At 48.1% G+C, this 13,285-nt stretch overlaps 1 protein-coding gene across 2 annotated transcripts in view; it reads right to left on the reverse strand.

Moving 5' to 3' along the window:
* Positions 1-13,285, reverse strand: part of Smad1 (SMAD family member 1) — a 62,083-nt gene that overhangs the window by 12,468 nt on the left and 36,330 nt on the right. For both annotated transcript variants that reach the window (XM_005077731.4, XM_021231616.2), the window contains exons 3-4: positions 5,296-5,553; positions 2,569-2,685 (exon numbers count right to left, since the gene is read on the reverse strand). In XM_005077731.4, coding sequence (XP_005077788.1) covers positions 2,569-2,685; positions 5,296-5,553 — 375 coding nt within the window. The remainder of the gene's footprint in view (positions 1-2,568; positions 2,686-5,295; positions 5,554-13,285) is intronic.

A 13,285-nucleotide genomic window follows, 5' to 3' on the forward strand; every position in this document is an offset into this window, starting at 1 on the left:
TACAAACCACACAATTGCCAACTTGATTATTACCAATCTGAGCCTCGTGGGGCTTTAGTGTACAAGTGTAGGAAATAGAGAGAAAATCTACCAGAAGTGGGAGAAGGAGAAGGACTTCCATGTTCTTTGTTTGTTTGTGGGTTTTTGAGACAGGGTTTCTTTGTAACTTTGTAGACCAGGCTGGCCTCAAACTCACAGCCTGTCTGTGCCTCCCGAATGCTGCCATGTTCTTAACATAACCGGCCAGTTATTTGCTTTATATAAGTAGGTCAGCTGAAAACATACTATTTCCCTTGTTTTCTAGACAACACTTCCCTGTCTCCTGCTCTTCAAGGAGCAAAGCTTTAGTAATTCACAAGTGCCAAACCCCAGAGAAGGCTGTGCCATGGGTCACTCAGGCCTTTTCTCAGCTTTCAGCGCTGTTAAACATACTATTCATCCAGCTTACAGGTGGACACATTTTTTCCTATAAAAGGCCAGGAAGATCTTGTGAGACATATGGTCTTTATCACAACAATTCTACTCTGCCTTTGTAACAACAACCACAACAACAAATAAAAAAACCTAGCCACAGATAATGTGTAACAAATGGGCACAAGTGTGTTCTAATAAAGCTTTATTTACAAAAACAGAGAGTGGGCTGATCTGACTGTGTGCTATAGCTTGCTGACCCGTGCTCTGGGAAAACCACCTCAGTAACAACAGGAGAAAAGCCCAAGTTTTTTTCCTTTGAAAATATTAGGTGATTTTTTAAATTGGCTCTAACTGGGGACATTTTTAAAGCTATTTTAAAAATGGGACAGGGGCTATTCTCTCAATCAGACAGAACTCTTTACTTTTCAACTCACAAGATCTAAAGATGACTAAGGCCCATAAAATATAGAGCGCCTAGAAAAGAAAACTTCAAAGCAAAATCTACGTTTCTTTGGGATTATTCTCATCATTTTAATTTGGAGCAGTTAGGGTCTCAGGGATGCTTCCTGCATGCCCTCTCATCGCCAAGACCTCCCATCAGGGTGGTGCCTTCAGTGTAACCCAAGAGCCTACAGGGGTCATCACCACCCCAGCTCAGTCAGCACTGGAGCGTGTTCTGGGCATTCCAGTCACGCGAGCAGGGCATGCTCGATCAGTGTTACACCGGCTACGGGCAACATAGCATCTACACGAGCATCAACGACTCTCATGTCTAGCTACCTCTCATGCACTGCAAATGGGGTTACGGACAAAATTGGACGAATTCGGCAGGCATGTTGGTTTTTTATTTCAACTTGTTTCACACCCAGGCTGAGCACCTGGTGGAGGACTCTGCCGGGAGTCAGACTCTGAGCTCTGTCTTGCCAGAGCAGCATGGCACCTCGGGGCAGTGGTAAGGGTGTGCTTGGTGTTGGTGCGGTGTCAGTGTCTAGTATCCTGACTCTCTGCTCCTCTAAACCTACTCAACTTGTCACTGTGGTCCTGGGAAGCAGGGGGGCTGTCCACCACATCACTCCAGAGCCGAAACAGGCCTGATGGTGAAGACCAGCCCCTGCTCCTCAGAGGGACCATGAGCTTCGGTTCTGCTTGTAAGTTCTTCGAGGGAAGAGGGGTAAAATCTTGTCCTTTAAATTTTCAGTTGATGAAGTCAGGCACAAGGACAGAAAGAAGGAAACAATTATTACTTGTTTCAATGACAGATAAGGCCATAAAACAGATGTGGCACATGTGTGTCTTTTCTGACACGATAGCAGCTGTTGGGAACCCAGCTGTAATGGATTCCAGTATGATCCGATCACCTACGGGAGTCTGCCAGAGCCTATTCCTCGAGACCCCCTGAAAGATATGTCTGACAGCGTGGGTCTCAGGTTATAAATTACTGAACACACGAGCATATAAATAACTTATGTGCTTGCTATGTAAAACAGGACTCGCTATGTAAAACAGGACTCAGTCATTTCCTCCCGCTATCTCTGCATGAACAAGAGATCTCTAACAATCTCATATATAGGCATACAGGTATGTGAAGCAGCCATACAAACCCACATTTATTAGTAATAAATCACAGAGAAATGCCTTTTAAACAGTTATCTGATACATATGCATACATGATAATATATATCACTTAATCATTTATTGAAGGTGAAAGCAAATTAGCATGCTAAGGACATGGATATGCTTGTTTATTTTCCCATAAATAATAAATCTTGGCTGATTATTCAACACTGGTCAACATATAGCACCTCTGATCATCTTCAGAGGTGATTGACAGTTCAGTTCTCTAACAACCAATGCTGGGAACTCACTTCACCTATGTAATACAAATGGCAGAATACTGCTTAAGGCCATTTCAGAGACCAGTGGAAATCTGAGACCTCCATATTCAATTCTGAGATCTCATATGGGATTGTGACAGAATTTAAGTAAAAAGATAGGTTCTAGAGAATTCTTTCCATTAGGCTTAAAACAACAACAACAACCCTGTTTTACATGTTTCTTAAACAGCTACCTTCTTAAGGTCTACCTGAGTAAAAGTAACATTTGGACATACAGACAACAAACTCTAAAGAAGGAGCAAATGACAACTCGTTTTACCTCCTCTGTTGATTTCTGAGGGCAGTGAAGGTGCCATCATATTCGTGTCCATTGGCTGAGAGCCATCCTGGGCCATGGGGTCTTCAGGAGGCAGGTAAGCAGGTGGGGGTGTGTCGGCTACGAAGTTTGAAAGAAAAAAAAGATTACATGTTTCAGACACACATTCTCTTCTGCGCCGGGAGCTTTTGTGTATGCAGATGCATGTGCGTGCACACGTAGGAAGGGGTCAGAGGATAACTTTAGGTAAAAGCTTTTCTTTTACTGATTGTGGGGAGAGGAACATGTAGGGGGCAGAGCGTAACTTGGGGAGTCAGGTCTCTCCACCATGTGGGTCTCACGGTGGCAACAGGCGCCTTTGCCCAGTAAGCCACCTGGGCAGGCGTCACTTTTTGGGAGGTGGGGTCAGGGAGCAAGGCTCTGCAGCAGTCTCGGCTGCTTGGCCGGTGAGCCCCAGAAGGCTCGCTGCCCCTGCCTCCCTGTGCTGAGATCACTACTCACTCAGATGGAATCAAGCTCCCTACTGAAAGACTGGCCTACACGGCGGCAGGCGCCACTTTTCCCAGTAGTTAGAAGCGGGAGCAGGAAGATGGAGGGGTCATGGCCAACCTTGGCTACATCAGGCCTTGCCTCGCCCCTCCCCCGCCCTCCCAAAAAAAGACTAGGTCCTAAAGACACTGGATTTAAGGTATCGTTTCTGAAAACAATCACATCCCCAAACGTTGTTTCCAGTGACATTTCAGTGAGCCCCCTGCCTGTCTAGGGTCAGGTCACGTTAAATCCGCCAAGAAGAGCACATGGATATGCTCTGTGCAGCAGGCCCCAGGAACCCTGGGGTTTGGCCTGACTGGTGTAAGACTTCCGGACAGTAAACATATGGGCAGGAATTCGCTCTCTGGGCTTGCTAAAATCTACTAATTGAGATTTGGTTTCCCATGACTTGAAGCGATCTCCTTGGACTACCTTCACCTCAATCATTTAAGCAATGACTAGCTTAAAAATCCCCAATAACGGAATACTAGACAATAAATCAGCTTATCTCGGCTGTCTTCCGTTTCAGAACTTACACAGAACCCTTCTGAGCAGTTTCCAGCCAATAATATGATTACTGAAACCACACACAAACACTAATGCAAGCCTGGCATCTTCTTACTGTGAAACACAGGTCATTCCTTTTCCTGACTCGAAAACCAAGCTCCTCATTGGTTTGTGAGCCCACCCAGCAGAGCCTCGAGGACAAAATTATGCCATAGGGATGCACAAATGCTTGAGTAAATACTTAGGAGCAACAGTGGAACCCAAGTAACAAACTCAGCTTCTTCGGGGCTCCCTGGCGACTCCCCCTCCCCTGACCCAGGCAGAATCAACCCAGCTGCTAAAGAGCAGAGAGGCGGCAAGCCTTGGAAACCTTAGTCAGTCCCTCCTCTCTGGACTCTTACTGCCGCTGCCGCAGTGAAGTTAAACCCAGCTTGCTTACAGCCAGCAGCGAAGGCGGAGTCTCTTCTCAATGGACCCCAGTGAACTCACCACAGCAACCCTGGCAGCAACAGGGCTCACAGGGGTCATTGCTGACCGAGCACTACCAACCCACCAGACCTCAGCCCTTCCTCTTCCCTCTCCAGGGCCTGTGCTAATCCCTGACAGTCAAGGAAGTCTAGTGGCAGCCTTTGATTCTTTTACTGGGGCTCCTCTGGGGTTGCCCCTGCTCAAAAGTTCCCTGAAACAGACCTTTTCACCACTAACCTGTCCACCAGACCCAACGGGCTTGCCGGGGAATGAGTGGATAGGAGACCACCAAATATTATTAGTTTGGTTATTAAAATAATCCATCTCCCATCTTCATCTCAAACAGAAAAACATAATTCAAAATAAACAGGCTGGAAAATTAGCGTTTAAAAAGAAGAGGAAGTAATAAAGCATGGAGCACGTTTTAATTTCTGAAGGTATAACGTGGGTGCTGAAGTAAAATTTAATTTAAAGCACCTTAAGTGGCTCTATAAACATGCCTGCCCCATCATTGTCCCCTCACAAAAATATCCATAGATTTCATGGTGATCTCTTATTTATTGTGTCCTTCTTGATGTCTACAGGCTAGAGCTCTGGCACTAGTATCTGAGATGCTTGTTCACTAACCTGCAATCTGAAAAACGTAATCTTCTAGTTAATCACTTATGCTGGTAACTAGCACACCATCCGTCACGGCTGCTACAACAGGGAAATAACTGGCTTTTGTCTCTGCTGAGTTAAACAAGCAGATGGCCTCCAGCACTCCTGTTGCAATTCCTTGTTGTTAAAAGTTCGTATTTCTAGGGATTACATCACTGGCTAAATGAATCTAATTAAATGGGGGGGTGGTCCCTCAGGAAATAGCTCTTCTGCGGCTGCATTGATAGCAAGGGTTCTTCAATGTCGGAAATGCTCCGAAGCCGCTTCTCAGAACAGCAGTGTGAGTAACATGACATTTTCCCCTTCCTTTTTATGGAGAGCAGAGACTGGAACAATTGTGCCACTCCCAGAAGGATGCAGCTGTTTCAAAACTCTTGCAAACAAGAGGAAAATGGAACAGGACTCAAACAAGCCACCCTCCTCTCCAGCTGTACGAACAACTCCACTCCTAACACTGACATTTCCCAAGCACTGGCTACCCAGGAGGAGCTCAGGGGCCCGCCCCCCCCGCAGGCCACGCCCCCCCGCCTCCCCAAGGCAGGGTCCCCGGATGCCCCCTCATACCTGGCATCTGGAAAGGGCTGCCCGGGTCTGAGCTGGTGGGGGAGTGCGGGTAGGTGCTGCTGCTGCCGCCTGGGGAGTTGGGGTAGCTGCTGTTGGGCGAGTGGGGGAACGGGTGGCTGCTGGGCTGCTGGAAGGAATCTGGAAACGTGGCGTTCAGCGGCATGTGAGGCTCATTCTGCCCCAGGTTGCGGAACTGTGCCAGAAGACTGTGCTGAGGGTTATACTCACTGTGCCTGGGGACCAGCACGGGAGGGAGGACTGGGAACAGAGAGAAAACACGGACAAATGAAAAAGTGAAAGGCTCTAGGTGATTCCGGCACTGTAAGTGCTATCACAGAAAAAGTGACTGTCTGCTCCCGGGTACAGGCTAGATCACAGGACCCCAGCCTGAGCGCAGGGCCACTGGCCTGTTGACCCAGGGAAGCCTCAAGACACGGTTTCAGATTAAAAATAGATGCTTCATCCCATTTAAAAATTTCCTATTCACAAAAAAGCTAATGCACAATTAGCAATATACATTGCCGGCTGGCCAGGTGGCTTCGTGGGTAAAAGGGTTTGACCCCAGTTTGATCCCTGGAACTCAGGTAAAGGTGGAAGGACAGGATAGACTCCACAGAGCTGGTCTCTGGCTCCCACATGTGCATGACGGCATGTGTACCCCTCCAAACAAGCAACACACACACGCACGCACACACGCACACACACACACACACACACACACACACACACACACACACACACTCCCAGTACTCAGGAGGAAGGCTAAGGCAAAGGGATCTGAGGTTGGAGACCAGCCTGGGCCATTCTGTTTATATCTGTACGTATCGCCACTGATAGTCTCATAACAGTCTGCTAAAATCTGGGTTAACATGTATTGAATATTATTTACCGTTAAGTGTTTTAATCGACACATTAGCTCCTCTAAAAACAAAAAAGCAGTAAGCAGCAAGCAGGCGACGCCTGAAGGCAGGGAAGGGTTCGTGACGTGACCTCTGAGGTCCCGGGATGTCCAGGCAGCCACCCTTAGAAGCAGCATCCTTTCTGCAAGGACCTGCATGAATACACCCACTCCTCCGTGGCCCTCAGCACCAACCACAGGGCCAGGGAAGACACAGAAGTTATGGTCACATTTGCCAACTGAAGATAGGAGGTCCAAAGGGTTGGTACCCAGACAACAAAAAGAGCTGTCTCCTGAAGAGAAAGCTAAGAGCCTGAGGTGATGGAAACCAGCACAGCTACTCCAGAAGACCCCAGCAGAGCCTGCACCAAATGTCCACCTAGAACGGATAGGCTGGCTAATGCTGACTTACAGAACTCTACCCTGGGGGGTGCCACTAGACCCCACATGTCCTCCAGGGTCCCCGGGTGGTTCCCCTTGGTGACAAAGACCTTCAGGACTCCTCCTGCCCTCATGGTGTCAAAGCAGTAAGTAGAGCAGCTGCGTGTTTGAAAACTGCTCAAGAGAAGGAAGGAAGGAGATGTTAACACTGGCCACTGAGAATGGTGGCCAGGGCTCCCGGTGCATTTCCCTACAGAAACGTTGAGTGACCTTAGAAATGGAGTGTCCTTCGGGGCTTCCCAGGGCTTCTCCTGGAAGGCATGTGCAATGTGTGCTTATCCCTTAGCTGTGAGCTGTTGGTAAAACACATCTGGGGAAGTAGTAAAATTCCTCATACTCATTTGTCAATTACCATGAAGTGATAACACTTGTAATTTCCCTTGCTATCTGAGGATAATAAATATAATTTATTTCTAGCATGGCAATGGAATCTTCCCAAAGCAGGACATTATTTTCTACTTCTCCCTTCCAACAGTCATCTGAGGTGGAAAGCGTATTAAAGAAAGCCCTGGTAAAAAGCCTCCTTATTGCCAGCAGAAACCTACCTCATTTGTGCTATGAAATACAGCTCAGTATTTGAATTACTTATGTTTACACAAACATCCCTTATCTTTCAGCTGCCACAGTGTGAGTTACCACCTGCTCTTTGCTCCTTCTTCCTTTTGTGTTCGACTCAGGGAGCCCGTGCTGGCCTTGAACATTCTAGATGACTGAGGACACCCTTCCGGGTGCTGGGACTCCAGGCACACAACAGCATGCCTGGCTTTCCCGGCATGCCTGGCTTTCCCGGCATGCCTGGCTTTCCCGGCATGCCTGGCCTCAGCTGTAGCTCTGGTTAACTACTTGGAACAACGGGAACATTAGCAGCTTTTCCTTACATTAAGTGGATTCCACTTCCTAAACCACCTATTTTGGCAGCTCTCTTTGCCCAACAGCTTCAGAACGGGACTGCTCCTACCGCCAGCGGGTAGCGGTGGCCATGGGGGTAAAATCAGCTTCCTGACAGCAAAGGGTGCTGTGCTTCTGTACCCCGAGCTCTGCCGTCATTTCATTTGGTAGTGACCTGATCTAGGCACGGTGCTGAGACGGACCCGGTGCACATCAGAGACATCCATCAGCGGTTAGACGACCATGGACGTTAGCCATCTGTACTTGGTGCTGAGACGGACCGGTGCACATCAGAGACATCCATCAGTGGTTAGACGACCGTGGACCGTGGACGTTAGCCATCTGTACTTGAAGACACTCTAGATGTGAGTGTGACAAGTGACCTTTTTCTCATCCCTGACTGTTCTACGTTTTCAGGGTACTGGGGGTCGAACCAGGCACCTCTAGTAAACTGAGCTGCTCTAACTCTGCAGTGAGGTGCACAGATCTTCAAATAAACAATGTTTTAACCCCGACTCATCTTTGGGTCAATATCATACTTGTGACATTCACCAGTTTTATGGGTAGCAAGTTATTCTACGTGTCTGCAATTTATCTGATGACACAGTTTCACCTCCAGAGGACCTGGGATGTTTCCCAGAGGGGATCATTGTAATGAAGCTTCTGTGAACATTCTTTTTGGTCACTTCTTATGCCATAGTAGTTAACGCTTTTATTTCCTCTTTTAACTTTAAAATTTGTCATCATCATCGTGTGTGTGCGCGCCATATGCAGAGCGCGTGAGGTCACAGGACTTCAGAGTCGTTCTGCCGTACTTTCGCGTGGGTTCTGGGGATTGAACTCAGGTCTCCAAGTCTGTGTGACAAGCACCACGTCACCTGCCTGACACCCCCACACTCCACTCTTAACAATGCCACATTTACTCAGTCATTCACTCTCTTCCCCTCTCATGCTCCAAATACCACCGCTTCCCACCCCACCCCCGGATACTATGAGAGCAGGAGATTATATATATATATAAAATCTCCACAACAGTCAAGAGTAACTGCTACACAGGAGTACTAACGTTCACACATGCATGAGACCATTACTGACACGGTAACCATCTGTGTACCTACATATGAGTGATTCTACAGACTGCCTCTCAACTTGGGTTCCTCTGACAATGACTACTGCACATAGGGGGTAGGTGACATTATGCCCTTCTCTGGGTACACAGCCAGAGAAGTCAACCACATCTGCCCGTTTCCTCTCGACTGCTTGGTCAGACTACTGCCCAGCTCACCTACCATCCGCTGTAATTAGTTGGCAGATCCTCCAGACTGAGCGTAACCTCCACTGCTCATCAGACCTCACCAGCCCTGAATGTACATTTTGCTCCAATCAACTCTTGCTTAGAGAGTTGAAGCATGGCTTTTCTGTCATTCCATTACCCTTATTTTTCAGTCAAAATTCTACCCTAAGGAGGGACTTCCCCATGTCTGGCCTCCCACTCATCTATCTGTAACAGCCTCTGGTATGGATTTGTGAATTCTTGGTCAATGGGCTGAAATGTTCCCATTCTTATCTATTTTTGTGGTTCATCATGTCCTACAACTGGCCACTGTGTGCTCTTCACGCCTTTTAAAACACGCTGCCACTCTTTAAGCTTTTCTCTAGTTTTTGGAACACGGTGCTCCTGGCTTCTGTCTCACTTCTCCCTCGGACCCTGGGACCCTGTCCCTGCTGGTGAGGAACATCATAGAATCGGAAGTCACGCTAACTCTCTGTCCCTGCTGGTGAGGAACATCATAGAATCGGAAGTCACACTAAATCTCTGTCCCTGCTGGTGAGGAACATCATAGAATCAGAAGTCACGCTAACTCTCTGTGCATGGGACGTGTGCAGTGAAGATTGGTTTGCAATACTCTCCCTAGGTCCGACCCAGCTCCACCAATTTATGTTTTGGAATTTTTGAAGCGGGGTCTCAACTTTTAACCTGGGATGACTTGAACTCCTGATTCTCCTGCCTCCACTTCTTGCACACAGGATTATAGGCTTGAGTCAACATGCCTGGTCCAGTTTCAATGCACTTCATGAATTCCCTTAAAATCATTATTTTTTTTTCTCAAAACGACTACATTCACATGAACTACACCTAGGAATTTGTTTTATTTATTTTAAAATTTATTTTTATGTGCAAAATACTTGGATTCACTTCTATTAATTCAAAGTGTGTTTGGGTGTGACTCCCACCTTCAGTGTTAAACTCCTCTGCACAATTCATTGCCAGTCCTCACTGATTTTGTAAATCCAGAAGACACTGACATGGTTCTGAAGGTCAGAACAATACATCTCCCATCTCTTCTGCTCTGTTCCCTCATCCTAACCTCCTCACAGGGTAGCTAGCCATCTTTCTGGTTTCTCTTTGCATGCACGTGTGTGTGTGTGTGTGTGTGTGTGTGTGTGTGTGTGTGTGTGTCTTGCTCAATGGGAGAATTCATCCCTGCACCCTTCTGGGGCATGCAGCTTCCCAATTTATTTAAGTTTCTGATCCACTGGTTTTATTTGAAGCATAAGGAATGTATCCAATTTCATCTTTTCTGAATGGCTAGCCAGACCCCTTAACTGCCACTGACTAAGAGGTCATCTCTATCCTTGGGACTGGGCTGCTACCTTTTCCATAATATCCTGTGTATGTTGTTTTCAGACACTCCATTCTTCTCTAGTCTGTGCCCATGTGACTGTTTAGTTGTTGTTTTTAAATCACATTTTGTCAAGTGTGTGTGTGTGTTTGGTTTTTCAAGACAGAGTTTCTCTGTATAACCCTGGCTGTCCTGGAACTCGCTCTGTAGACCAGGCTGGCCTTGAACTCACAGAGATCTGCCTGCCTCTGCGTCCTGAGTGCTGGGATGAAAGGCGTGCGCCGCCGCCACCTGGCCCATATCACAGCATTAATGAAAGGGGTTTCAATGCCTGACAGGCCCGGCTCCTGTTGGTTTTGCTTCTCGGTTTTCACCTGCATGCATCTCTTTCCAAAAGTGTTAGTTACCACCCTGTATGCCTTTTAGAAACAAAACAGTTCTTCAGTCTTTACTGAGAAGCCATCACACTCACAAGTTAACAGTAAAGATCAGTACCTTGGTGAGGAAACACCTTTAGAATAGGGAGAGCTAGCTGGGTAAGAGGTGAAGGCAGGGGAATGTTGGGTGCAAAGCTATTCTGGGCTACAGAATGAGTTCTAGGCCAGCTTCAGCAACTTCGTGAGACTGTGCTGGAAGGAAAAACAGATGCCAGAGAGATGACCCAGAGGTTTAGAGTGCACACTGCTCTCCCAGCTCCTGGCACCCACATGGATAACTCCATCTTCCAGGGCTCACCTCCTGAACTCTGTGGTCTCCTGCATGCGTGTGCAGAGTTAAGGAGAAAGCCATGAGTACAGCTTAGCATGCATGAGGGCCCAGCTTCACCCCAGCACTGGGGAAACTAGAGAGCACTTTAACGTCTATGGTGGTTTGTGATTTGTAGACACTGCCTGTAGTTTCCCGGGGCAGCTGTAATAAAATACCGAACAGAGGTGACTGGATAACAGAAATTCATTTTCCTGCGGTCCTGGAGGGTGAAAGCAGAGGCAGGCCGGCTTCTGCTGAGACTTCTGTCCTTGGCTCCTGATGGCCTTTCATCCTGGTGTATCTCTTCATAGCCTAACCCTGTCTTGTGAGGACAGGGTTAGAGCTTCCCACAATGTCCCCATCCCAGCTTAATCTTTTCCTTAATGGCCCTGTCTCTAAAACCCACACTCTGTGGTACTTGACACTGGAGCTTCAGCACGGATTTAGAACACACACGGCCTGGTCGGTGCAGGTGCCCAAGGCGCCTCCCAAGTTCTCAATCCCTAACTCGACTTTAGGACAGCGTGCGAGGTTTGGAACTGCAATCCTTCCATTTCCGGAAAACATTTCTTTCTGTAAGATTCCAAACTGCTTCCTAAACACTGTCAGTAACCTGTTCTTTTTTATTTGGCTCTGAGGTTTATCCTTGGATGTGGAGCCTAATGGTTTTACTTAGATTTTTCTCCAAGCTGATTGGGTTGTGTGTTCAGAGAACCCTGGGCTGACAATCACCTGGAGTCTGTGCGTGCGTGTGTGTGTCTGTCTGTCTGTCTGCACGTGCATGCCCATGTGTTGGTTCAAGTAAACATGCACGTGGCGGCCAGAGGTTGACAGGAGCTGTTTGCCTCAATTACTTTCCTACTTGACCTTCTCAGCCAAGCCCCCTTACTCAACCTGGAGCTCACCGGTTTACTGGGCTGGCTGGACCTCCAGCTATAGTAATCCTCCCCCCCCCGCCCCCGTAGCTCCCCAGTGCTGGGACTGCAGGCGCATGCTGCCTGGATGCTTTGTTTGGGGTGCCTGGGATCTCAGGTCTGCAGACGTACGCAGGAAGCACTGTACCAACTAAGGAAAGAGAGAAGCCATCTCTCTGACAGGTCTTCGTTTTAAAAACAAATTTTAATGATTTACCTTAATTACGTGTGTATCTGTGAACACATCTGTACATGTATGTTAGTGCCAGGGCCCTCCGAGGCCAGAGGCATCAGATCCCCTAGAGCTGGGACTGCTGGCAGTTGTAAACTGCCCAGCGTGGATGCTGAGAACTGAACGTGGACCTAAGAGCAGTCTCTCCAGCCCCTGGCTTAAGTCTTAGGACGCTCTCTCCTCCTGACCTTTGAAAGGACGGAGAAGATTCTTCCTTTCCTCACTGCTGTTGACTCCGCTTTTCACTCTCTTTCCTTGAAAAACTAAAATCCCTTTCCCCACCAGCAGGGACACCGAACGAGGAATAAAACTGCCCGATGGATGCTGAGGACTGGGGAGACATTTGTGACTCTGCCGCTGGACCCTGCTTTTGTTCCCTGCACTCCCAAGGCACATCGGAAAGGGACGGCCAGGAACAGCTAAAATTACACAGCGAGCTCAACAGAATCCCGCACACCCAGACTGGAGCTCTGTGCAGAGACTCCAGCACGGCTTGAAATTCTACACCAGTGGTCAGTGGCGAAGTGTGGTGTCCAACCTGACAAGCCTTCAGCTGTGCTGTGACCCTCCAAATGGGCTCCGAAAGGCAGCTGTCCTCCGCTTTAACACACAAGAGCTTGAGGGTGAAGCTGCCAGCCCCCCTGCCTGCGTTTGTTCACAGAATGGCAGTCACGCTACCTACATGCTTCTTGCCTGGGATGGCAGGAGTGAATGAGCCACTGAGCTAAGTGACCTGAGCAGGGCGACTCCCTCGGGGACTCTCAGCAAGTCACCTGACTTGTTGGGGTTTCACACCCCTCACCTCCCAAAAAGAGCACCGCTTTGCTCAGGCAGCCCCACTCTGGAGTCTGCATGTCGTCTGCCACGACCCGTGGACAACTATCCTAGGTCAGCGGTACCCAGGACGCCATTTAAGAGCAGAGAGGTGGCCCAACCGGCCTTGCAGGAGTTCCTAGCAAAAGGGGAGTTGACAGAGCAGCTGCCTAAGGCAGATGTCCCCGCTAGAATACACTGGTGACCTTGTGGGCAGAAACCTTTCCCGGAAAGAGGTGGGGTGGGGGTGTGAGAAGGTTTTCAGGTTAATAGTATGTATGTTTATAAAACAGAATTCCTTGCATCAACATATGTCTTGGGAACTGAAGAAACTGCTCTCGGGATCTTAATCCAGGTTAAAATTTAACAGCAGCTAACAACAGCTAAAAACCTTTATCTTTCTGCTTGCTCATGGGTGGTGAGCTGAGGGTGG

This window comes from Mesocricetus auratus, unplaced genomic scaffold, assembly GCF_017639785.1.
Source record: "Mesocricetus auratus isolate SY011 unplaced genomic scaffold, BCM_Maur_2.0 Super-Scaffold_100041, whole genome shotgun sequence".
NCBI classification, from domain to species: Eukaryota; Metazoa; Chordata; class Mammalia; order Rodentia; family Cricetidae; genus Mesocricetus; species Mesocricetus auratus.